Raw genomic sequence first — 25,945 nt, 5'->3', positions numbered from 1 at the left:
CCGCCAAATTATGTCACCTCAGTCTTTGACAAACCCAGGGACAACACCGTTTTTAAATGTTTTATTACAGAACAGAAAAATACTTTGCACATCTATTACATGAGACAGGCACGTCGGAGAGAGACAAGTAGGTCAAAAACTCCCGCACAATGCCCCAACTTAAACGTAAAAAGGTTAATTTAAAGTGCCCATATTATGAAAAAAACACTTTTTCTGGGATTTGGGGTGTTCTTTTGTGTCTCTGGTGCTTCCACACGCATACAAACTTTGAAAAACAACCCTCCATGCTGTTCTGAGTGAGATACGGTTTCTGAATGTGTCCTGCCTTGAGCTGTTCAAAATCTGCGCGGCTTGTGACGTCACAAGCCGAAACGAGCTGGCTAACCACAACCGTTAGCTTGTAGCATTAGCATGCTACCTCATTCTCAATTCTCAAGTTCACCATAATCTACAAAACTACTTCCATGTGCGCCCTCATTTAGAAGTCTCCCAGCTAATCCTGCCTTGTAACTGACTGAAGTTGGAGAAACAGCCTCTCTTTTACTGTCTATGGAGCTAGCTAGCTGACATGATCTACATCTGAGCTACTGAGCATGTGCGAGTGCAATCAAAGATAGTACAGAAGAAGAAAAGAGGTCTCACTCTGTAGCTAAAACAGAGACCAGGTGAAAAGAGGATCTGCAGCAGTGAGAGAGAGCTGTGCAGTACAACAAAAATATGGTGTTTTTTGAAAATTAAACCATGTAAACCTATTCTGGTACAACCTTAAAATACAATTATGAACCTGAAAATGAGCATAATATGGGCGCTTTAATAGCTGGCAACGTTTCGGTCAGCTGATGAAGACACCGAAACATTGCCAGCAAATAAATTCACCTTTGCAAATAACACAGAGGGCCCTATTTTAATGAGCTAAGCGCCTGGCGTAGGTGCGTTTAGGGCGTGTCCAAATTCAAGCTAGTTTGATGACAGGAAAAAAAGGGTCCGTGCGCCGGGTGCGTGGTTCAAAAGGGTTGTACTTAGTGTCTTCATTAATCAGAGGTGTGTTTTGGGCGTAACATGCAATCAACCAATCAGAGATCATCTCCCATTCCCTTTAAAAGCCAGGCGCGTTTGGACCTTGGAGCATTGCTGTTATGATGGAGGATTTGCGCCGTAATATTTGTATTTGTAATCTTCTGCATGTGTGTGTGCTGCTGTGCGTCCCTGTGTGTGTAACAAGCATAGTGTGCACGCGCTGTGCACGAGCATTTTACTAATGCTCTGTTAAAATAACAATGAAATGCTGCGTTATTGACTTTAGACCAGGTTTTTGTTGGTCAATGGCGCCATCACTTCCCGCTGCCTCAAGATAGCAATACGTCCAGAATGCACCTGAACACACCTCCCTGTAAGACCAGCACGGCCATGGGCGCACAGATGGGCGCAGGTGCATTTGCTATTTAAAGGACGTGGGCGCTGGACGGGAAATTGACAACTGCGCCAGTCTTAAACTAGCAAAGACACCTGGCCTCGGGCTTTGCTCTGCGCTGGTGCCGGAGAGGGCCCAGTGTGCGGGAGTTCTTTGCAGCAAGATCTTTTCAAAAATATTCAACCCAATGCTACAAGCTAAAAACTACATTACATCTGCATTTAAAGCTTGAAGCTGACTTTTCTTTGCTTTAGCAGGGCGGCCAAACCTTCCAGAGTTTTTCCTTTTTTGGGGGATCATGCTGAGGGATTTGAGGTATCTAATTTGTTTGGATGGAGGTGTGTCAGACAGGGGAAGGGGGTCATCTTTAGGGGAATGACGCCTCACATCCCCCAAAAGGTCGTTCAGTCGAACAATCAACGAGTCCAGAAACGGCTCTTCCTGTAGATGGGGAGTGAGATCGGAGATTTGCCGCAGCAAGCTCCCACACGTTTGCCTTTTCTTCGACTTGCTGCCGTCTTTGGGAGAAGAGTAACTCCTGTCCACCGGCCCCTATGAAGTCACACAACAAAGCTTGTCTTATTATCGGCACTCTTCACAACCTAGGTTAAACTTAATGAACCTAATATTTTACCCAATACGAGGTGACATGCATTATTTGAGTGGCGTGGAAGTTAAACCATATACAACAGGGCTGCCAATATGAGGGAAATATCCAATAGCGTTGTTGAATACTACCTCTAATATTGATGCCCATATTTAATGCTGGTCTCTAGACTTTATCCTTGCACTATTGGACTTATTTACACTACCACCATGACACACACTCTCATAGACCACCTTACCGTGCAGACTGAAACAAACACACACACACACACACACACACACACACACACACACAGTCCCTGCCCTGTCACTGCAGGCGTCTCATGCTTATACATCCCTTAGTACATTCATGTGGATCTGTTATTTTAGTATCTTTTCTTTTATAGTCCATATTATACATGTGGATTTGTTATTTTGTATAAATATTTATCTATCTGACAATATTACTTGAGATACATAAACAGATATTAAAGTGTACTCAGTTCTGCAGCTTCCTGAGCTCTTTCACAATGTAATTCGTCATGTTACCGGTTCTCTAAGTGTGTCCTCAAAAGAAATGATTGCTGACCTCTCCTACCACAGGATGGTTCTTGTGCTCGTCGATCTCTGGGAAGCATGCGACATATTGCTCCTCAAACTTCACTTCAGACGGGTTTGTTGCTAAGGCACGTCTCAGACGCCCAGCGCACTCCTTCCTCTGTTTATGGATGTCATCGGGTATCTGAAAAAACACACAATATTAACTGATATTGTTACGACCGCCAGTTCCCCCCCCCTTGCCACCAGTTTCTCTTCAACGAACACTGACAAGCAAAGAAAACGAGTCAAGTCCCAAAACAAGTCTACACCCCCCTACAGCCGCGATGGCTGCAGCCGATTGGACGATATTAATGACGACCATAATGGCGGCTTGTTTGGAATATCGCTGAAGAAATATAAATAAATACCTTGTAATCAGGGAATCTGATTAGATGAACCACATATATTCTGGCTGGGCAGTCCAGTTTCTTCGAGTCTTTGAGAAAACTTCGCCTCTTTTTATAACAATGGTCTGAGTGGTCATCAAGCTAAAGACAAATAGGGAGAGAAGCTAACGTTACACTGCTGGAAATACACAATATACAGTAGGGCTGGGCAATATGGAGAAAATCAAATATCACGATATCTTTGACCAAATATCTCGATATCGATACCGCAACAATATTGTAGTGTTGACTATTGGTGCTTTCACAAAATATTTACAAAATGGAGATTTTTGATAAATAATCATCAGTAATGTTGATATAATGACTAAATGGGTAAAGGCAAATAATAGAACAGTTACAACAGTCTGGTAAGTTCAGAAAATTACATCACTTTACTGTAATGCAGCCTTTAAAACCAGGAGAAAACACTTGTGTCATGTCACGATATCCAAAATGTAAGACGATATTTAGCCTCATATATCGATGTTGATATTATATCCATATTTTGCCCAGCCCTACCCCTGACCCGACTTCAGACCCCTTTCTTTTCTTTACAAACGAAGCTCTGAATATAACACATGAAATGTACCAAACTCACACAGCAATGTAAAAACCTTTCCCTGGGCTAAAATATGTGTATTTATTTTTTCTCCCTAACCATCTGCTGACCCCCCCAGGTTGAAAAAACACTGGCCTAATGTATATGTGAGGCAAAGTGCATGCTGGGTAACTGTTTATTGACATACCAATTGTAGGTGTCTTGTCTGTTTATCATGTTTGTGCTTGTCCAGTCCTTGGTGACAGGAGTAGACCCTCCTCCCCACCACCATGAAGGGTATCCCGTCAAAAGGAACATATTGGAGCTCCCACATAATTTTTTTGGATCCTGGTTTGGGGTCTGTAACGGTAAGTTAACATGTCAACAGTAAATCGGTGTTCTCAGTGCAACATCCAGCTAGCTAGCTTAGGGTTGAGGCTAAATGTACAGTGGCCGAGACGGTTCAACACAAATACAAAACGCTAAGTTTCACTTCTCAAACATACAAGAACTTTTTTTCTTTGTTTGACAACACACACACACACACACACACACACACACACACACACACACACACACACACGTGTGAGTGTAGCTTATGTATTTGTGTTGTAGCTTTTGCATTTGCGTTGTAGCTTTTGCGTTTGTGTTGTTGCTTTTGTATTTGTGTTGAACCTTCTCGGCCACCGTATAAATGGGATAACGTTACAGCTATGAGCTACGGCGAGGATAGTTAGCTTAAGTTTAGCAACAAAACGACTAGTTACGTTTAGGGAAAATGTCGTGGTTGGATTAAAACACTCACGAGGAACAAACACGCGTTTCCTGGGTTAAAGTATTTAAAAAATACGTGACTATATTAGCCTAGATTTTGCGTAACTTCCGGCGTTAGCTGTATCCCTTTTAGCCACATCCCTAGCTAAAAACACTCGTTTGGAAATAACGTTACGCCAAATAAAACCTGACTATCATTTTAGAGCTACAAAAACTCACCGTCCACACCAAAAGCCTTGTCTTTTGTCCAAACGACGAACTTTGTCATCGTGTCCTCCTCGAAACCTTTAAGATTCTGATCAAAACACCCATTCGAGGGGAATCGTTTACAACCACCGGTCGCCATTTATCCAATAAGTGTTTAGAATTCGCGGGATTTTGCGAGATTTGCGTCACTTCCCGCCTATTAGAAACAGACGCTCACAACAACCACGATATAAACTGTACGTTGAATGTCTTTAAAGCATTTTATTGTACAACCCGTTCTTATTATACATCTATGTACACAATACGCACATCCTGTGAAAAACCTTGCCTTGCAGACTGAATGCAGGGTAAAAACAAACCTATGACATATAATCTCGCGAGAAGAGTTGTTGTGGTGGCGCGAATTAACAAGGAGTTTCAGATACACAGCAGCGCTCAGTAGCTAGTTTCTTCGGTAAACTTTTTCTAAACTATTCTGTGTGAAACGCTTATAACGTTGCATTTTACTTTTTAGTTCAGCATACAGGTCGCGTTCCGGTTAACTTTGTCTGTTTGCTTCGTGACGGAAAAGTATGTCGGACGCTTTGTCTGATAACGGCAGCGACGTCAACCAAGATGATACTCAGGAGGATGTTATGACCCCGACGGAGCTGATAGCCAAACTGGAAGAAGTGAGCTTAATGTTTTACAAAATGATCCTATTTGACGGTAACATGAGGAACCATAGACCTTTTCAGTGGAATTCCATTGCTAGGCAACAGCCTGACCACACAGGAAATCAACGGGCCATTTAGAATGTTTATGTTTACAACTGTGGAATGGTCAATAGTCGACTGTCATATCCCATCTCATAGGATCCCATAGATAGATGTGTGTGTGTATGTATGTATGTGTGTATATATATATATATGTATATATATATATATATATATATATATATATATAGTGTGTGTGTATATATGTATGTAAATATGTGTGTGTGTGTGTATATATATATATATATATATATATATATATATATATATATATATATATATATATATATGTGTGTGTGTGTGTGTATATATGTATGTATGTATGTATGTATATGTGTGTGTACGTATTTATATCTATTGCCATATCCTCACCGCTGTGTGTTTGTGTGTGTCACTAACAGGCTTGGCTGAATGAGAAGTTCTCCCCGGAGCTGCTGGAGAACAAATCCGAGGTGGTGGAGTGTGTGATGGAGCAGCTGAGCCACATGGTAAACTAAACGGGGGATGCCTCCTGCTCTGTGCGTTGTGTGTCCAACTTACTGTGTGTTCAGAAACACTCACGACGCCACCTTCTTTTCAGTGTAACTCGTGTCACAGAACAGCACATACAGTCAGCACAGAACAGTGTGGTGCAGGGCTGTAACCAAAGGGCAGTGGTGAAATGAACTAAGTACATTAACTCCAGTACTGTTCTTAAGTACAAATGTTGAGGTACTCGTACTTTACTTGAGTCTTTTCTTTTCATGCCACTTTCTACTTCTACTCCACTACATTTCAGAGAGAAATATTGTACTTTTTACTCCACTACATTCATCTGACAGCTATAGTTACTTTACACATTTAGATTTTTGTACACAGGCCCAACCCACGTAGTTTATAAAATCTGATGTTTAATTATAAATTAAACTACCCAACAATATAACAGCCTACAAGTCCAGCTGACATGATTAGACCATTGAACACTTGGTTTATTAAAACCTGAGGATTTTTCTGCATTGTGTACTTTATACTCTACTTACTTTATACTTTAAGTACATTTTTCCTGATGATTCTTACATACTTTTACTTAAATTACATTTTAATTGCAGGAGTTTTACTTGTAACAGAGTATTGTTACAGTGTGGTGTTAATACTTTTACTTAAGTAAAGGATCTGAATACGTCCTCCCCCACTTCCCAAGGGTGTAGGTTTTGTTTCAACAATAACATTTTGAGCGTCAAACACTTAACTTCTGCATTCTGTTGAATATTTATGCAACAATTTATGGTGCAAGTGTCTTTATTTATGTGAAGGAAATCATTTTTTTTATTGTTCAAAACTTTCTGCATATTCAGAACATCACACGTGTTTCGGGATTTTTTTTTTAGGAATCATGAACATCTACAACAACAAATCTGCTAGAGAATGAGACCTTGTTAAAGCGTAACTCTCGCCAAAATGCAACCTAGGCTCTTTTTGTGAACGTACCCGAGTCAGACTTTAGTTTAAAAGCATATTTAGGACGGAATCGCCACTTTTAAGATTTTCGTTTTTCGGTCAAATGGTCTTTTGAATGGGAGTGCTAGGGGCACTTTTATGCTAGCTTCAAAATAGCTATTTTTTAAACACTAAGAAGGCTCGACACAACATGAGACTTTGCGCCAAGTATCTCCAGGGGCTCTACACATGAACTCCAGCGTTGAGAACACTGTTTGTGTACCCAGAGTTTACTAAAAAAGGTTTTGAACAACTCACCGTAACTCTCGTTGTTTCCGGCCGCTACCATCTCGGCAGACAAAACGAGTCGATATCAAAACAAGTAGCCACAGATTTAGGATATCCCTTGGTCACCGGTGTAGTTAAGGTGTAGAGCCCCTGGAGATACTTGGAGCAAAGGCTCATGTTGTGTCGAGCCTTCTTAGTGGTTTATAAATAGATATTTTGAGGCCAGCATAGTAGCGCCCCTAGCACTCCCATTCAGAAGACCATTTGACCGAAAAACTAAAACACGGTACATCTTAAAAGTGGCGATTCCGTCCTAAATATGCTTTTAAACTAAAGTCTGACTCGGGTACGTTCACAAAAAGAGCCTAGGTTGCATTTTGGCGAGAGTTACGCTTTAAAGCCAGATGCTCCAAAGTTTAAATCTACATAAAAGACATGAAATCAAATCTGTATTTTTCAGACTCCTGTTGTGGTCTTTAACCCCCCCCCCCTTCCCCGCTGTAGCACAAGTAGATACAGTTTTGAGCCCTCTGAACAGTTCTTTTGACCTCTTTTGGGGAGTGTGGTTTCATATTTTTCGAGTGGGACAAATCTCCCTCTTCTAAATATTAGAGGAAGACATATCCCCCTGAAATCTACCCCTATATACACGGGAATACCTTCTTCTTTGTGGGCTGTGTCTAACTTAGTGTACATTCAGAAACACTCGTGACTCCACCTACATTTCTAAAAGTCCCAGAACAGCACATAGAGTCAGTGAGGTGCAGGGCTGTAACCAATGATTATCATGCTTTGCTGGAAGAAGTATTCATCAGTCTTTTTGTACCCCAATAAAAGTAGTAATACCACACTGTAAAATTGGAGTTACAAGTAAATAGTCTTGCATTGCAATTGTTAGTTTGGTATGCACACATAAGTATTGATAGCATTAGCAAAATATACTTCAAATGTAAATTAAGTATACAAGTAGCCCTCTGTTTCTGTTGTGAAGGTTGAAGAGCTTTGCTAAAAGTGAATTCCAGCTTGTTATAGGCTGCATTATTCAATAATCAAGTTGTTCTGGCAGGTAATTCAAGGTTCTTCATCTGACATGTGCACAAGAATCACAGAAGTAGTTGTTGGCAATAAAAACAATCTTTTGCCTCAATCAGCTCCAACAATGCTCTTTAAATAACTAAAGGAAGAAGAAAAGAACAACCAAGTAGAAGAACAATCTGAATCTAAGACTTATTCTCCTGTGGTGATTGAAAGTCACGCTGAATAAAGAAACTGTTCATTTCTGACAGTGTCCTGACATATTCTCTGACAGTGTCCTGACATATTCTCCGACAGGACGCCAACTTACAGCGGGTGAAGAAAGGCGACGCGAAGGCCAGCATCCATCGCATGGAGATAGACAGGATTCGCTTCGTGCTCAGCAGCTACCTGCGCTCTCGTCTGCAGAAGGTCCGTAGGCTCAGTAGCACGGCGTGCAAAATAAAGCTCTGGTTTCACTCAGTCCCTTTCGACAAAGTCGCCTGATCTTTGTGTCCCGTATGTCTAGATTGAGAAGTTCTTCCCGCATGTCCTGGAGAGAGAAAAGTCTCGAGGGGAGGGAGAGCCGTCGCTGCTCTCACCCGAGGAGTTTGCCTTTGCCAAAGAGTGAGTATGCAGGGTTTTTCCTGGCTCAGAGTGGGCCTTTCGGGGGGACACATTAATGGCGTTTTTCCATCACATGGTACCTGCTCGACTCTACTCGCCTTTTTTGGTTTTCCATTATGAAAAAAGTCCCTGGTACCTGCTAACAGCTACTTTATTTAGTACCACCTCCGTCGAGGTTCCAAGCGAGCTCAGGCGATACCAAAAGGTGACGTGAAAACCTGCAGACTTCTGATTGGTCGGAGAGAATCCTCACTAATCACTGCGTCGTCATTGCTAGTGGCGACAGACGGGGGTGTCAACAACATTAAAGCAATATCGTAATATCGTGATATGACATAAGTGTCTTTTCCTGGTGTTAAAGGCTGCATTACAGTAAAGTGATGTCATTTTCTGAACTTACCAGACTGTTCTAGCTGTTGTATTATTTGCCTTTTCCCACTTAGACATTATGTCCACATTACTGATGATTATTTATCTAAAATGTAAGTGTGAAGATATTTTGTTAGAGCACCAATTGTCAACCCTAGAATATCGCCGCAATATTGATATCGAGGTATTTGGTCAAGAATATCGTGATATCTGATTTTCTCCCTATCGCCCAGCCCTAGCTTTACTAAACAGCAGCCTTGTACCTGGAAAACATTTTAATGCTGAAGAAAAAAGGCGACAAAACCTTGGAAAAAGACGGTAGAAAGAAGGAAGGTAAGAATAGGTCGAAAATAGTAATAAAAACGTCAAAGAAAAACACACAGAAAGAAGGAAGGCGACACCAGGGCGACAAAAGTGACAACAGATTCAAATAAGCAACAAACTTTGAAAAAAGAGACACAAACTCCAACAGTGGAAAAAAAGTCGGGAAGAAAGGCAAGAACAGGTCAAAACAAGAGACAAAACCTCCAAAAATAGGTGACAAATAAATTTAAAAAAAAAAGAGCGTAGAAGTAACTACAGCCTTGAAACTGAAAATCATTTTTGCAAAAAAATGTCACGTACCCCCTGCAGTCCTCCAAAGTCCCCCTAGGGGGACACGTAGCCCTGTTTGAGAAACCATGTAATAGAGTACGGTCAGAGCTGATTGTTTTTACTACTGTTGTTATGACACTTGGGGTTTAAAAACACAATAACATTTATCTGGCGTGCAGGTACTATGCGAACACAGAAACCTACCTGAAGGCTGTAGCACTGAAGCGCATGCCGCCCAACCTGCAGACGGTGGATATGCTCAAAGCAGGTAACGTCTATTTACTATTTTCTGTATTTTCACATCACAGGCTCTCTATATTTACCCTTCAGTCTTGAATAAGTTGTGCCAGAAATGCTGCTTTATTATTAAATAATTGCATTTGCTCTGACATTTTCACTGACCATCGCACTAAAACTAAATGTATTCTAACTAGTGCAGTGCCCGTTGAAAATGTGCCTGTTTGGAACGGGCCGATTGCTTAGTCTGTGGTTTTGCTGCTTGTAGAATTCTCCAAAACCAAATTGTAACCCAGAAATACTTACAGAAGGACCCCGAACCACTTAACATGCAACGCCACTGTATAGCCTACTACTGACTTACAGTGTACTTCTACATCAGAGGAAGACATTGTGCTCCTATATTTACCTGAAAGTATTTAATCACAAAATATCACAACTAAAATGTGGAATAATCAGAGGGTTGCCTCATGGAGTCATTGCGGGGCGCTACCCATCCGGCCCGTTATGAGAGCTAATCGGCACCGATCTGCGTTAATCAACCACCAGAACTGGAGTAGTACGGTGGCCCTGAAGTGCAAATTACAACAGCAAATAGGAAAACAGAACAGCAAATAGGAAAACACGACAGCAAATAGGAAAACACGACGAAAACACGACAGCAAATATGAAAACAAAACGGCATTAACTTCTACCGGAAAAGGTAGGGCCTATCTAGTAGAGGACGGAGCCTCCTGATTGGACAGACGGACTGTCTCTCTGTTAAAAGTAAGCGCTTTTCCGTGTTTTTCACCTCTCCTTCCTGTTAAAAGACAGACAGTCCGTCTGTCCAATCAGGAGGGTCCGTCCTCTGCTAGATAGGCCCTACCTTTTCCGGTAGAAGTTAATGCTGTCGTGTTTTCCTATTTTCTGTCGTGTTTTCTGATTTGCTGTCGTGTTTTATGATTTGTTGAAGTGTTTTCATATTTGCTGTCGTGTTTTCCTATTTGCCGTTGTGTTTTATGATTTGCTGTTGCGTTTTTCTTTTTGCTGTTGTGATTTGCACATCAGGGCCACCGTAGAGTAGCCTACAGAGACAATCTCACATTTAGCCGTGTGTGCAAGAAAACAGAAAACATTTTAGTGTTGTCTTTTTCATTAACAATATTGCATGTTGATATCACCACAGTTTAATGACGCCAGCGTTGTCTCGTATTATCGTTAACGAGTTGAACACGTCAGCTGAGGTGTTTTTCCATACACGTTTATTGGCTTGATGGTTAAAGGAGAATTCCGGTCGATTTCAACACGTAGCTCTGTTGTTTGTTGTCACGTAGTGCTGTTGCCTACACAAGTTATCCTCCTGCTACAGTTCGCACCCAGGAGGCTGAAACAGGGCAGGTTTTAAACGTGTTTTTAACCTCTTAACATGTTTGAGATGTCATTACAAGTGCCTACCCATGTGAAGTGATTCCTTCCGAGTGAAAATGGCTGCAGTAGATGTGAAAGAAATGCATAAAAGTTGTGTTAATTCAGCCAAAATGCATACATTTTGGAATATTGGATTGTATGAGTTCGACAGTTGACTTGTGTGGGAATTAGCACAACTTGTATGCATTTCTTTCACATCTACTGCAATCAGATTCACTGTTCACTCAGAAGGAATCACTACACATGGGTAGGCACTTGTAATGACATCTCAAACATGTTTAGAGGCTAAAACGTTTAAAACCTGCCCCGTTTCAGCCGATCGGTGTAGGCAGCACCGATTGTTTTCGCCACAAACGACAGAGCTACGTGTTGAAATCTTAAGAATTCTCTTAAGTATGGGTTTGATTGGCGGGGGTGTTTTGCCGACGGTAATGTTATTAGTGTTATAAGTTAGCAGTGTACTTAATTAAGGGTGAGTCTGATGAAAACGTATGTCTGCCCGGTCAGCTCCAAGATGGGGTTCAGTGGTGGCCTAAAGGTTAGACAAGCGAGCTTGTGACCGGGAGGTTGTCGGTTCAATCCCCAGACCGACCAGATAAAATCTGGGGTGGAGCAGCGCTCCCTCATTACCACCACTGAGGTGCCCTTGAGCAAGGCCTCCAACTGCTCCAGTGGAGCTGCCCAGTGGCCACCAGACTGTGGTCATACTGGGCAGCTTCCAGGTATGAATGTGAAACTGTGTGAATGTGATCAGGGTGTGGTTGCAATTGACTGACCTGGTTAAATAAAAAAGATGTTTTATGATTTATCAAATCATTTTCCCAATTCAGAAAGTTTTATTGTCTTTCTACTTTTCTTATGATGGTGTTTTCTGTGATGTTGTTCTGTGTTTTGTCTTTGTAATGTGACCCCTCAATGATCGCTTGAGTATAAATAAAGGAACGCTCAAGTAAAAAAACCCAAATTGAATTATTCCCAGTGCCTGAGCCCTGCCTGGACTCGTTTGTCTTTCTACGAGTGAAGGAGAGACAGGAAAACATCTTGGTCGAGCCTGAAACAGACGATCAGAGGTACGTTTTAATAGTTGTCATTGGTCTTAAAACCCACCGGGCGGCAGTGTCACTTTTCCACATCCAGTACTGTTTTTTTATTTTTCTGCAAAGATACCGAAACAGCTGATAAGATCTCTACTTTTCCTCTTCTGTCAGAGAGTACGTTGTAGATCTGGAAGAGGGCTCTCAACATCTGATGCGCTATCGAACGATAGCACCGCTTGTTTCCAGCGGAGCCGTGCAGTTGATCTGAACGTCGAGTTAAGTAACGGTGAGCAGAACTGGGCAGCGTTGAGTTAATGAGGAAGACGACACACAGTCTGTGTCGTCTTCCTCATTAACTCAACGCTGCCCTCACACCCTCCAGTACTGACATCTGCTGATTAATTCCTGCAGCTCTTATTACATAAGCATCTGCTTTGCAGTGACATCTGGATTCATTTTTAGGTCTCGCTGTTTTTTTTTTTTTTTTTTTGCAGTTTTCTTTGTCTTTTGCCAACAGATTATGAAAGAAATGTCTCCATTAAGAACCAAAACATGTTTACAGTAGTGATGGAACAATACACTCAACTCACGATTCGGTTCACAATGGGTTTTTTTTGGGCATTATAGGCCTTTACTAGACAGGACAGCTGAAGACATGAAAGGGGAAAGAGAGGGCATGCAGCAAAGGGCCGCAGGTCAGAGTCGAACCCGCGGCCGCTGCGTCGAGGTGTAAACCTCTATATGTGGGCGCTAGCTCTACCAACTGAGCTATCCGGGCGCCCACGGTTCATGATTTTAAGTTGACAGTACCTTTTCTCATGATTTCTTTTAACAGAATGAGCTACAGACAAATGACTGAATATTCCTTTATATAACTATATAAATGTATATAAAACTATGCATGTCATTCCCCCCTCCCCTTTCATGTCTTCAGCTGTCCTGTCAATAAAGGCTGAAAATGCCCAAAAATGTAATGTAAATGTTACTTTTCCCATGTGATTGCAGCAGGCATACAATAAAAAAATATAAAAAAATAAATCGCGATACGAATGTGAATCGATTTTTTTTTTTTTTTTGCACACCCCTATTTGTCAACATCTGTTTTATCTAAAAAGATACATTTCTCTGTTTGTTCATCTCACTTTAATTTAATTGCTACAAAACGGGATTGTCAAGCAGACAAACTGACCAACACATATTTATTAATAGATCGATACTTCTGGCGTACTTGGCGTCTGTATTGATGCAGTATTGCCACAGAAAATACACCATGCTGTCGATCCCCCCACCCCATCCCTACGATTCAGCATGCATCATTACAGCCCTAGTTTAGGCAGATTTGTAATTTCACTGAAGTACACTATCGAATAAATTAAAACCCAGTCGTTCTTGTTGTTACAGGTCTGTCTGTTGGTGTCGATGTGTTTGGCTCCCGGAGGTCTGAAAAATGAGCAGTGGCCTATATTTGTAATATGAGGAACATTAACCTGCAGAGATTACATCTGGGAATGCACCCATCTTCCTCACTGTTGTCTGGATTAAGGACAAACTCGTGGGACGCTAACGCAGACGTTTGCGGCTGCATGTCTTCCAGACAAGTTACTCTGTGGAAAAATAACCGCAAACATTACTCGTATTGTCAGAAGCGTTTGCTGACGAACGAACCCTGTTCACCAAAGCAGCGTTCGCAGTGCTGCTGTGTTATTTTTGGATCTTTTTAATCATGTCACAACATAAGTTTGGTTACATAATCATAATGTATTCTGGTGTGTTGGTGTCTGTGAGGTTGCTAAAGAAAAGTCTATCTAATCTGCTGATTCATTTAGTTATTTTTGTCATGTTGAGGCTCAGTAACAGCGAAGACATTTCATCAGTTTGCTTAGCATCACATTGCGTAGCAACTAGGATCTGTGTCTTTCAAACTTTAGACTAGTATTGAAGTCCACTGATTCATTTTACATTTGTTTGTGGGAAAATGCAGCAAAACAAGAATAAGTAGTAGGTAGTTGTGTATTATATACCAGGGCTGTAGTCAAGTCCACCTTTGTTAAGTCCAAGACCAGGACTAGTCGAGACCGAGTCCAAATGAGAGACGGTCAATACCGAGACAGAAACAAAAGAATCCTCTTCAAGGCCACTCACTTTGTATTATATTTAGTATATCTTCTACTTTAAGATGATCATTTTGCTTTATTATGTGTAATAATCAAAAAGCAAGTGCAGAGTAACACTATAGGATCAAATTAGGCCACATTATTATTCACTTAAAGGTGCTGTAGGTAGGATTGTGAAGATCCAGGACTTAGCCAAAAAATGTGAACATCGACAACTTCTCAGTCCCCGCCCCCTTTCCGCTGAAGCCCAAACGGTCTCCTAAACCCCTCCCCCCACAAGAGAGAATGTATGCGCGTGCATGAGCAGTGATTGACACGCAGTTAGACACCCCCCCTGGCCCTGATTGGTGCATCTGAACAGGGAGCTGTAGCTTTTTGCAAATCCCACTCCAGGCTGTAGGTGGAGTCAAAGGAGCCAGATCTTTTTTTATTACCTGCTTCATGTAGTTCTACTGGAACATAGGATCAGTTTCAGCAGATATGACAGAAAGGTAGTTTTATAAGTCTTACCTTCTGCACCTTTAAAATATAAAATGTTCCCATTCTTGAAGTTATGACTTGTCCTGAAGAATCCAGAGTACAAAGTGCTCGCTGACATTGTGTCTGTGGCCAAAATGAAACAAATTGATACCTGATGATTGAGGTATATGATGCAGCCCGGCGTGTACCAGGCGACCAATCACGATGCCCGTTCTTGATGGATTTTGAATTAAACTAATAGCTGTTTTCTGAACCACCCATTTCATCAATGGTTTTGTTTTGAAGGAGGAAATTACTTTAGAAAAAAAAGCATATAGTGCTGGACTCGGTCGGGACCAACTACAATATTTGGCGAGTCCGACGGCCGAGTCCGAGACAAGTCAGAGTCCAAGATGAGTCCGAGACAATAGAAAAGCGTCTCGAGTCCGGACTCGAGTACTACAGCCCTGTTATATACCTGAGTTATGTTTTGTATAGGGCTGCAACTAACGATTATTTTTATCGCCGATTAATCTATCAATTATTTCCTGGATTCGTTGATTGGTGTTTCCCAAAAGACCAAGATGACGTCCTCGAAGATATTCAGTTTACTGTCACAGAGGAGAGAAGAGACTAGAAGACACATTTAACATGCTGGAATCAGAGAATCTCTTTTCATTAAAAATGACTAAAACTGATTAATGGATTATCAAAATCGTTGAGGATTCACTCAACAGTTTACAACTAATTGAGGCATCTTTGCAGCTCTAGTACCTACCGAAGTTACACGCTTTAAAGTGCCTGTACGTTTGAAAGAAAGTTGTTTCTTTTGATCGCCATTTTATAATTACATCGTCCTTTTAAATGAATATTTCTTACTGTCATTATATATATATAACCGAAATCCTGTTAAAGGTGCTCTAAGTGATGTCACGCGTTTTTTAGGCTACAACATTTTTTGTCACATACAGCAAAACATCTCACTATCTGCTAGCTGCCTGTCCCCTGAACACACTGTAAAAAAAACATCTCACTATCCGCTAGCTGCCTGTCCCCTGAACACACTGTAAAAAAAACATCTCACTATCTGCTAGCTGCCTGTCCCCTGAACACACTGTAAAAAAAACATCTCACTATCTGCTAGCTGCCTGTCCCCTGAACACACTGTAAAAAAACATCTCCTCACTATCTGCTAGCTGCCTGTCCCCTGAACACACTGTAAAAAAAACATCTCACTATCTGCTAGCTGCCTGTCCCCTGAACACACTGTAAAAAACATCTCCTCACTATCTGCTAGCTGCCTGTCCCCTGAACACACTGTAAAAAAACACAGTCTCTGTAGACAGCCCAGGCTCCACAAGTAGCAACAAAAACAAACTGCGCCAACCTGCACCACCAAACATAACAAACAGTGGGGAGGGGGAGGGGACGGGATGAGGGAGGAGGGAGGGGCGAGCTAGCCTCGTTTTGTTTGAAAATAAGAAGTAACGTCACCCAACATCGCTTAGAGCACCTTTAATGTTCAGTTAACTTTGCATCTCTCTACCTCGGCTACCACATCCAGAATTGTAAATGTTTTTAACTCTCATCTGCTTCACAAGTTTAAAGTTTAATTTGGCCCTGAAAGGATGTTGTCTTCTCTGAGACATAATTGTTGTAATAATATTGTTATGTAAGAGTCCCAGAGGTTGTAATCAGTGCTTATTGTTTGCCCTCACACAAATTGCCCAGTTTTATAGAACTAATTAGGGACTGAGGGAGCGCCAGGCTTTGCAAAACTAAACTACGTGTCAACAGACTGTCGTCCTTTTGACCTGCACTGCTGATCCAGCTAACATGCAATCCTATAATCCAGTGTTATTATGAGATTAGGAATAATACACTGGCAGGGTCTTGATGATCTATCCAGGAAAGACTCTAGACACCTGATAACATACAGAGAAGCAGCTAGAGAACATGAACACAACTATTCATATTAAAATGTTGGGAAATGAAAGCAGGGTTCTTTTAGACCTTAAAAATGTGGTTTTGAGAAAAATAAAAAATTGTAAATGATTGAATGTTGTGAAAGCATTTGAGTTTATTATTTATTAAACGCTGCATCCAACATAATCAAGACAGTCACCTTTCTGGACTTAATTAGTCAAATCTTGACTAGTATAACCTCTTGTAATCAAATCTTAAAGCATCAAAATGTCCTCAAGTTTGTTGTCCAAAAACATCTCATTAACCGTCAGACACCGTCCTATCAGGACGCAGACCTAGAGTTGTGCTCATATGTTTACGTACCCACGCTAAAGTTGACTAAAAAGAGGAATAAAAAAAAAACATCTTTTGGAAATTGATCTTAATGCCTTAATTAAAAAAGATTGGAAAAATCCAACCTTTAAGGACACCAATTTTCTTTGTGAATGAATAATGTATCGTAAATAAATAAATGTTCTTCCTTAAAATACAGGGGGCATAAATAAGCACACCCCTATGTTAAATCCCCATAGAGGCAGGCAGACTTTTATTTTGAAAGGCCAGTTATTTCATGGATCCAGGACACTATGCATCCTGATAAAGCTCCCTTCGTCCCCCCATCATCACATACCCTTCACCATACCCCCCCATCATCACATACCCTCCTGGATCCATGAAATAACTGGCCTTTCAAAATAAAAGTCTGACTGCCTCTATGGGGATGTAACATAGGGGTGTGCTTATTTATGCTCCCCTGTATTTTAAGGAAGAACATTTATTTATTTCTACGATACATTATTCATTCACAAAGAAAATTGGTGTCCTTAAAGGTTGGATTTTTCCAACTGTTTTAATTAAGGCATTAAGATAAATTTCCAAAAGATGTTATTCCTCTATTCTTTTAGTCAACTTTAGCGTGGGTATGTAAACATATGAGCACAACTGTATAACTAATAAATCATTGAGAATTACTACGCTTTTGACAGAGAGTTTCTGCAGCATTTCTAACCTTTATAGCACTGGTTAAGCCAGGAAATTCAGATCAGTTACATGCGTTTTTATCTCATGTGATACTATTAGCCAATCAAATCTGTGCATTGCGACTCGAGTCAGCGGCTGCGATCCAATAGTAACAAACAAAGAATCGCCCTATGTCTTCTCCTAAACACTTTTCCGTCAACTCAAAGGAAAAAAGCCGCAAAGTCGTCTAAAGAGTTGAAGGAGAATCCAGAAAGATAAAGTCAAAACTAAAATAAGATTTAAAAGAAGAACCTCGGAAGAAACTAGACGAGAGACAACCGTTTTTTTAAACGTGCTGGCGTTTCTAGCCTCCGGTGGATTTCTGAGGACTATGGTTAACTGCTCCTCAGATCTCTGCAGGGTAAATCCAGACAGCTAGCTAGACTATCTGTGTCCAATCTCAGTTTTCTGTTGCACGACTACAACAACCTTTGAACGCATGTGTTCCACCAAACTAGTTCCTTCCCCGAGAGCGATTTTGGCAGCGGCGCCGTCATTAGGCCGTTAGAGCTGTGCTGCACCTCGCCTGTTAAGTGGAGGAGAGCAGGCGGTGGCAAAAATCATCATCACATACCCTTCACCATACCCCCCCATCATCACATACCCTTCACCATACCCCCACATCATCACATACCCTTCACCATACCTAGAGATTGGCATGGTTGTATTTCAGTTAGCCTAATAGCTGGTTTGATTTGCATTGAGAGATGATTTTATGGAAAGTACCCCATGCCAATCTCTAGGTATGGTGAAGGGTATGAGATGATGTGGGGGTATGGTGAAGGGTATGTGATGATGTGGGGGTATGGTGAAGGGTATGTGATGATGTGGGGACCAAGGGAACATTATCAGGATGCATAGTGTCCTGGATCCATGAAATAATTGGCCTTTCAAAATAAAAGTCTGCCTGCCTCTATGGGGATGTAACATAGGGGTGTGCTTATTTATGCCCCCTGTATTTTAAGGAAGAACATTTATTTATTTACGATACATTATTCATTCACAAAGAAAATTGGTGTCCTTAAAGGTTGGATTTTTCCAACTTGTTTTAATTAAGGCATTAAGATCAATTTCCAAAAGATGTTTTTAAAAAAAAAAAATTTTTTATTCCTCTTTTTAGTCAACTTTAGCGTGGGTATGTAAACATATGAGCACAACTGTATAACTAATAAATCATTGAGAATTACTACGTTTTGACAGAGAGTTTCTGCAGCATTTCTAACCTTTATAGCACTGGTTAAGCCAGGAAATTCAGATCAGTTACATGCGTTTTATCTCATGTGATACTATTATCCAATCAAATCTGTGCATTGCGACTCGAGTCAGCGGCTGCGATCCAATAGTAACAAACAAAGAATCGTCCTATGTCTTCTCCTAAACACTTTTCCGTCAACTCAAAGGAAAAAGCCGCAAAGTCGTCTAAAGAGTTGAAGGAGAATCCAGAAAGATAAAGTCAAAACTAAAATAAGATTTAAAAGAAGAACCTCGGAAGAAACTAGACGAGAGACAACCGTTTTTTTAAACGTGTTGGCGTTCTAGCCTCCGGTGGATTTCTGAGGACTATGATTAGCTGCTCCTCAGATCTCTGCAGGGTAAATCCAGACAGCTAACTAGACTATCTGTCCAATCTCAGTTTTCTGTTGCACGACTAAAACAACCTTTGAACGTACACGTGTTCCACCAAACTAGTTCCTTCCCGAGGCGATTTTGCAGCGGCGCCGTCATTAGGCCGTTAGAGTTGTGCTGCACCTCGCCTGTTAAGTGGAGGAGAGCAGGCGGTGGCAAAAAGCCACGGTCAAGTCGGACAGATTAAAGCCGTTTCCAGCAGCCTTCAGTCTCAACAGGAAGTCACAGAAACGATGATCGATTCTGCGCAGGCTCATCTCGAACGAGTCTATTGTGTCCGGTGCTTAGCGCCGCCCAAGACGATTGTGATTGGTTTAAAGAAATGCCATTTAGAGGTGCGCTGTGAGTTCCTGCGTGGTTTCAGCGTGATTTAATTTTTTGTCTCAATTCGTAGGCGTCTCTCCTTGATCCGCTAGCTGCCTGCCCCCTGAACACACCGTGAAAAAGCCCGGTCTCCGGAGACAACACAGGGGTCGTAAACGTCAAACAAACCCTAGAGGCACAGGCTGTGCACCAAAATACAACAAACCACTCCAGCCAATCACCGACAAGATGGTTGGGGGATTGGGGTGGGGGTTAGTGACAGTTACGGAAACATGGGGGGAGGGGCGAGCGTGTTCTGTTTTGTTTGAAACGTACTTGGAACGTCAACAGAAGTGACCATGCGGGAACTCCTAGTGCACCTTTAACCACAGCACGGTTTTCTCCCATCCAGGAATGTTGTGTGGACTAGCCAGACCTTCCTCCGCAGCGCTGTGGAGGAGGTTTCACGGTACGCACGGTCCACACGTACTTTGCAGGGATTCTTGAACAGCTTCCAGTTGGGTGACTGCTGTTGATTTGAAACCCGGCCCTCTGCATCACACATGCTGACCTCAGTCTATGATACTGACGCTCTCTCGGGCAAAGATGTTTTTGGGACAGGAGCTGTCTGAGAATAGAGCCCGTATGACTCGAATAGTTTCCACATTGCAGAGTAGAGTAACGCACAGTAGACCGACTCAGTCGGCACGGTTATGAGGAGACAATACAGATTCATTTCCTTTTATTCCAACTTTAAACTATGTTCCCCAAAGGAAAACTTGAGATACATTTCTGTGTTTGTTCATCTCACTTCAATTTTTTATTTTCTTTTTATTTCTTTAATTAGCACATCAGAAATAATTTGTACATATTAACCAATCTTTCATAAATAAAACGTGCAAAGAAGACAGAAAAACCCAAAGGGCTTATAAAGTGTCTCCCTTTAACGTAGAGTATGATTAAGGTTTAATATGTAACAACAAAGTCTCAAATAACAGAATACATAATATACACATCAATAAAGACAAAAAACACTGGAGAAAAGAATATGAAAGAGAAAAATCAAATGATAAATAAACCAACAATAAAAGAAGGAAGAGCTAAAGTGTTCTACCTACGTATGGTAATCGGATTAAACGAGAAGCAGCAGTGCAGTTACTGAAAATTAGTAATTAGTTACAGTTACTAGTTTTTAATTGAATTACTTTACCAATTACTGTATATGAAAAGTAATTAGTTACTAGGGAAAGTTACTTTTATGTCTGCTTTTTAAATGTAAATATGAACAGTACTGAACAGTCAAACACAATAAACATCATTTTTAGACCTATTTATTGCAGTCAACAGGGCAACAGGCCTTCAAATGAAGCAGTAGTACAAGTCCAAAGTACCTAGCAATCCATTTATTCAGCTCTGCCTGGCTTATCGGCTGCACTGCAGTCCGGGTAAAATCTAGCTTTGGTTGTTTGCATGGAGTGACGCCTTCAGCGTCCGTAGGGCTGGGGTCTTTCCCTACTAGCTTTGTCGAAGCGTGTTGCTTCAACAGGTGCTTCATAAGATTTTAATTGCTACTCTTAGATGTGGATAAGTTCTTTACACCTGCACATAACTGACAACTCACCACTACGTTTTTGTCTTTAATTTTGACGAGCGAAAAGTAATCTCTGTCATATACGGTAGTTAGAATGTGCCTGCGCATATACTGTGATATATACGGTAGTTAAAATGTGCCTGCGCATATACTGTGATATATACGGTAGTTAACATGTGCCTGCGCATATACTGTGATATATACGGTAGTTAAAGTGTGCCTGCGCGTATACTGTGATAGATACGGTAGTTAAAATGTGCCTGCGCGTATACTGTGATAGATACGGTAGTTAAAGTGTGCCTGCGCGTATACTGTGGTATATACGGTAGTTAACATGTGCCTGCGCATATACTGTGATAGATACGGTAGTTAAAATGTGCCTGCGCATATACTGTGATAGATACGGTAGTTAAAATGTGCCTGCGCATATACTGTGATAGATACGGTAGTTAAAATGTGCCTGCGCATATACTGTGATAGATATGGTAGTTAAAAATGTGCCTGCGCATATACTGTGATATATACGGGAATTAAAATGTGCCTGCGCATATACTGTGATAGATATGGTAGTTAAAATGTGCCTGCATATACTGTGATAGATACGGTAATTAAAATGTGCCTGCGCATATACTGTGATATATACGGTAATTAAAATGTGCCTGCGCATATACTGTATACGGTAGTTAAAATGCCTGGGCATATACGGGATATACGGTTAAACATGTGCCTGTGCATATACTGTGATATATACGGTAGTTAAAGTGTGCCTGCGCGTATACTGTGATAGATACGGTAGTTAAAATGTGCCTGCGCATATACTGTGATAGATACGGTAATTAAAATGTGCCTGCGCATATACTGTGATAGATACGGTAGCACCCAAAATGTGTGTGTAACTGCTCACTTGTTACTTTTATCGGGGGTTCAGAGTAAAGAAGACTAAATGATAAACTGCCTCCTTCATTATCATTTTACATTGTCCACACTTCCAGGAGAGAAAGCTCATTCTATCCGCACTATCGGCCATGCTGTGGTTTAATGCTCATTGTTCGATTGGTGTATCATTGCGCCACCATAAGCTCCTCCGACGTTAGGTGAGAAGCAGCTAAAGCAGGCCTATCTGTCTTCTTGTCTACAAGCGTTAATTTTTCACAAAAGGGAGTAACGAGTAACTCATTTAAATTTCAGTAATTGTAATTGCGTTACCTGATGAAAAAAAAATGTTTAGTTACATGCTCGTTACCGCTAAAAGTAGTGGAATTACAGTAACGCGTTACTTTGTAGCGCGTTACTCCCAACACTGGTCGTGAGTAAGAAAACGATACCGTTTGACTGTTAGATGAAAGGTCAAAAATATGTGAAGGCAGAAAACTTTAAGGGCCCTATCTGGCACCCGGAGCAGCGCAAAGCCCGACGCAAGTGTCTTTGCTCGTTTAAGACCGTCGTTTAAATAGCAAATGCACCTGCGTCCATCTGTGCCTATGGGCATGCTGGTCTTACAGGGAGGTGTGTTCAGGTGCATCCTGGGAGTATTGCTATCTTGAGGCAGTGGGAAGTGATGGCACCATTGACCAACAAAAACCTGGTCTAAAGTCAATAACGCAGCATTTCATTGTTATTTTAACAGAGCATTAGTAAAATGCTCCTAGGCTCGTGCACAGCACGTGCACACTATGCTTGTTACACACACAGGGACGCACAGCAGCACACACACATGCAGAAGATTACAAATCAATACACAGTGCAAATCCTCCATCATAACAGCAATGCTCCGAGGTCCAAACGCGCCTGGCTTTTAAAGGGAATGGGAGATGATCTCGGCAGTCAAAGACAGAATTAGAGTACGAGTTTTTAACTTTTTCTTTTACATTTTGTCTGCGTTTTTTCCACTCATGTTTACCGCTTTGTTCACATTTGTGACAGTTGGTTTTTACGTTTTACATTTATGGCGTACTTTTCCACTTTTTTTCAACCTTATTTCGACATTCTCATTTTTGACGCTTTATTTCAACATTTTTGGGGTTCTTTTATGTTTGATCGGGTTTTTTGGGGGCGTTTTTTTTTCATTTGAGGCATTTTTCAACAGTTTTTTCATGTTTTGTTTTTCATGTGAGTTTTATTTTTAAGTTTTGATGGTTTATTAAAAAAAATTGGGGTTCTTTCATGGGTTTTTGGGCTTTTCTTTCACATTTTTCGACAGTTTTTTTGACAGTTTGACGCTTTCTTTGTTGACATTTTTTCACGCTTTTTTTTGTAACGCCTAAGTTAACTGTTGTTGGAAATGATCTGAGGTTTAAACTAAAGGAGGCTAAAACAACATTATGACAGAACCAAAAGATGTAGCTGATTGGTCCTGAGAGGAGGGGTGTTTAACGGCGGTATAAATAGCATGCTGTGTGAGATTCAGAGGCATGACTGGGACTACACACATCAACTTGCTGCTCATGGGAGTTTGTAAGTAAGATTTCAGATACATTTGAAAATTCCTCTCATGTATCAGATCAATGATTTTAAAATATTCACCAAAATACTTCCTGTTTCAAAACAGACGTTCAATGTTTTTCTCTATTTTAAAGAACTCCAACCACAACATTGAGGATAATATTCCCAGCGCTCAACACCAGACTACCAGGACGGAGATGTCCAGTACAACGTAAGTGCTTAATGCAGATTGTGTAGTGTGTAGTGATTCTGTTGCTGTGTCACTTCTTTAATTATTATCAAAGAGTGAGGGTGAATGTATTATGTTACCTTAATCTTGTGCACATATGTGCAAAAATAAAAAAGAAACAAAATACATCCCATTCATATACACATTGCCATTAATGCCTCGCTTTTATATTTGTTAATCATCCTACGTTTTAGTATTTTTTTTTTAAATCTTTGTAACGTGTAACACATTTTCACTTCCTCATCTAAAAGATTCCACTAGTTTACTCCTTTTGCTGATATACATCTTTGTTTTACATTTGTTCTAATCTTTAGCTTTGTGAACATGTACATTCCCCTCAGTTCATACTTGCTCTCTCTAATCTGAAACTGCCCCGAAATCACCATCACCAAACCCACCAGACTCCATGTCCAATCAGGACTTTTATCATCCTAAAACACACTTCATTCAAAGTCGACAGAATCCAAATAAAACTATCAAAAGCCGTCTTGGTTCATCTTTCCACTGTTCCAACAATCACCACTCTGGTTTGGTTGAAATAAACCCTTAATTCACCCATTTACATGTGGAGATATGCTGGCTCTATACACGCTAAAAGTCCTGATTATTTACATGGAGTCTGGTGGAGTTTGGTGATGGTGATTTCGGGGCTGTTTCATGTTAAACTAAAAGGATCTTCCTCTTTAACTAAAAGGTCTATCTCTGTAGGGATCCTTTCATAATGTTGTCAGACACTTAGAATAATAATCTGAGTCTGTCAGACAAAAACAGAACTTTCACTGAAGGTGCGCAATTGCACATTACACGTTACATTGCAGCTTGTTCTGCGTCTCGCTTAATACTGGACCAATTTAAAAGATTGTTGTTCCCATCCGTCACTTAGACACAAAACATAGGGAGAAAAACAGAGTTACCCTTTAATGCCCCTCATTAATAACAGCACAATTGCAATATTTACAGAAGTTTAATCACGCTTCTAGAGCAGCAGTCTTTATTGAAATCACTGTTTCTCTCTTAGCAGTTTCCTGCCGCCGGCCGGCCTCAGGTCAATGGCTCAATCTGCCGGACTTGCGGAGATTGCCGTTAGGCTGTGTTTGAACCAATGTGAACATCTGTGTCCTCACGTTTGGGTCCCCATCCTGAAGCCCCAGCGCCCCTGCATCCGTCCTCCAGTTTCAGATCTGCTGTCCTCCGACATCTTGACCCACCCGCTCCTGTTCTCCTTGGACGATGACTCGGACGACGACTTTTGGCTCCCGATCAATAAGAACAAACGTGTGATCTTCGCCGACTCGCGGGGATTGTCTCTGACGGCCGTGCAAGAGTTTTCCGACGAAGAGGAGCAATCGGACCTCAGCCTGCTGCCGTCGCTGCAGGATTTGGGAAGCATGACGGAGGACCGCTACAGCTGCACCGTCAGCACCTGCTGCCCAGGAACTCGGCTCAAACTGGGCTTCCCGCAGCCTTCTGCCGATTTCAAAGCCTTTCGTGCCAAGCTGGCAGAGAGCATGGTCACCCTGGAGAACTGCAGCGTGACTGAACAGGAGCTGCGAGGCACGGTGCGAGTCAGGAACATCAGTTTCCAGAAGGACGTGCGTACACGCATCACCTTTGACTCGTGGCAGAGCTACAGAGATGTGCCGTGCATGTACGTGCAGAAACGCTTCGGAGGGCCTCAGACAGACATCTTTGAATTCGACATTGCCATTCCAAAAGTGCTGGATGCTAAAAGGAAGATAGAGTTCTGTTTGAGTTATTTGCCAGCAGGGCACAGCGAGTCTTTTTGGGACAATAACAACGGACAGAATTACAGCATTGCCGTGTGTGTGAGCTCACATCTCTGTCGCGGGAAGAATCCAATGCCTACCGTGTGCTAGAAGACTTTGAAAAGACTAAAGTCTGACACCATCTCCAATTTAAAGACGCTGAGCTGTATGACCTCCCTACT

The 25,945-nt window shown here is 41.4% G+C and overlaps 3 protein-coding genes across 4 annotated transcripts; 2 read left to right on the top strand and 1 right to left on the bottom strand.

Moving 5' to 3' along the window:
* Positions 1–46: 46 nt before the first annotated feature.
* LOC144518744 (uncharacterized) lies at positions 47–4,795 on the bottom strand. Of its 2 annotated transcripts, none has more exons than XM_078251638.1 (5): positions 4,514–4,795; positions 3,729–3,880; positions 2,965–3,084; positions 2,586–2,738; positions 47–1,963 (listed from the first exon to the last, which is right to left on the bottom strand). In XM_078251638.1, exons 1-5 carry the CDS (start codon positions 4,638–4,640, stop codon positions 1,616–1,618), a joined length of 900 nt encoding a protein of 299 aa, XP_078107764.1. In that variant the 5' UTR covers positions 4,641–4,795; the 3' UTR covers positions 47–1,615. The 2 variants fall into 2 exon arrangements, with proteins under 2 accessions (XP_078107764.1, XP_078107765.1); XM_078251639.1 differs by having other exon boundaries at positions 2,595–2,738.
* Positions 4,796–4,870: 75 nt separating this feature from the next.
* Positions 4,871–15,519, top strand: gins4 (GINS complex subunit 4 (Sld5 homolog)). Its single transcript, XM_078251640.1, has 8 exons — positions 4,871–5,172; positions 5,658–5,744; positions 8,293–8,406; positions 8,504–8,601; positions 9,744–9,832; positions 12,191–12,281; positions 12,420–12,524; positions 13,650–15,519. The coding sequence occupies exons 1-7, from the start codon at positions 5,074–5,076 to the stop codon at positions 12,514–12,516; spliced, it is 675 nt and encodes a 224-aa protein (XP_078107766.1). The 5' UTR covers positions 4,871–5,073; the 3' UTR covers positions 12,517–12,524; positions 13,650–15,519.
* An 8,446-nt stretch (positions 15,520–23,965) lies between these two features.
* On the top strand, positions 23,966–25,874 carry ppp1r3c2b (protein phosphatase 1 regulatory subunit 3C2, duplicate b). The gene is made up of 2 exons (XM_078249848.1): positions 23,966–23,979; positions 25,019–25,874. Exons 1-2 carry the CDS (start codon positions 23,966–23,968, stop codon positions 25,872–25,874), a joined length of 870 nt encoding a protein of 289 aa, XP_078105974.1.
* Positions 25,875–25,945: the final 71 nt, after the last annotated feature.

The sequence above is a fragment of the Sander vitreus genome, chromosome 5 (assembly GCF_031162955.1).
Source record: "Sander vitreus isolate 19-12246 chromosome 5, sanVit1, whole genome shotgun sequence".
NCBI classification, from domain to species: Eukaryota; Metazoa; Chordata; class Actinopteri; order Perciformes; family Percidae; genus Sander; species Sander vitreus.
This window is presented reverse-complemented; position numbering and strand designations above follow the sequence as displayed.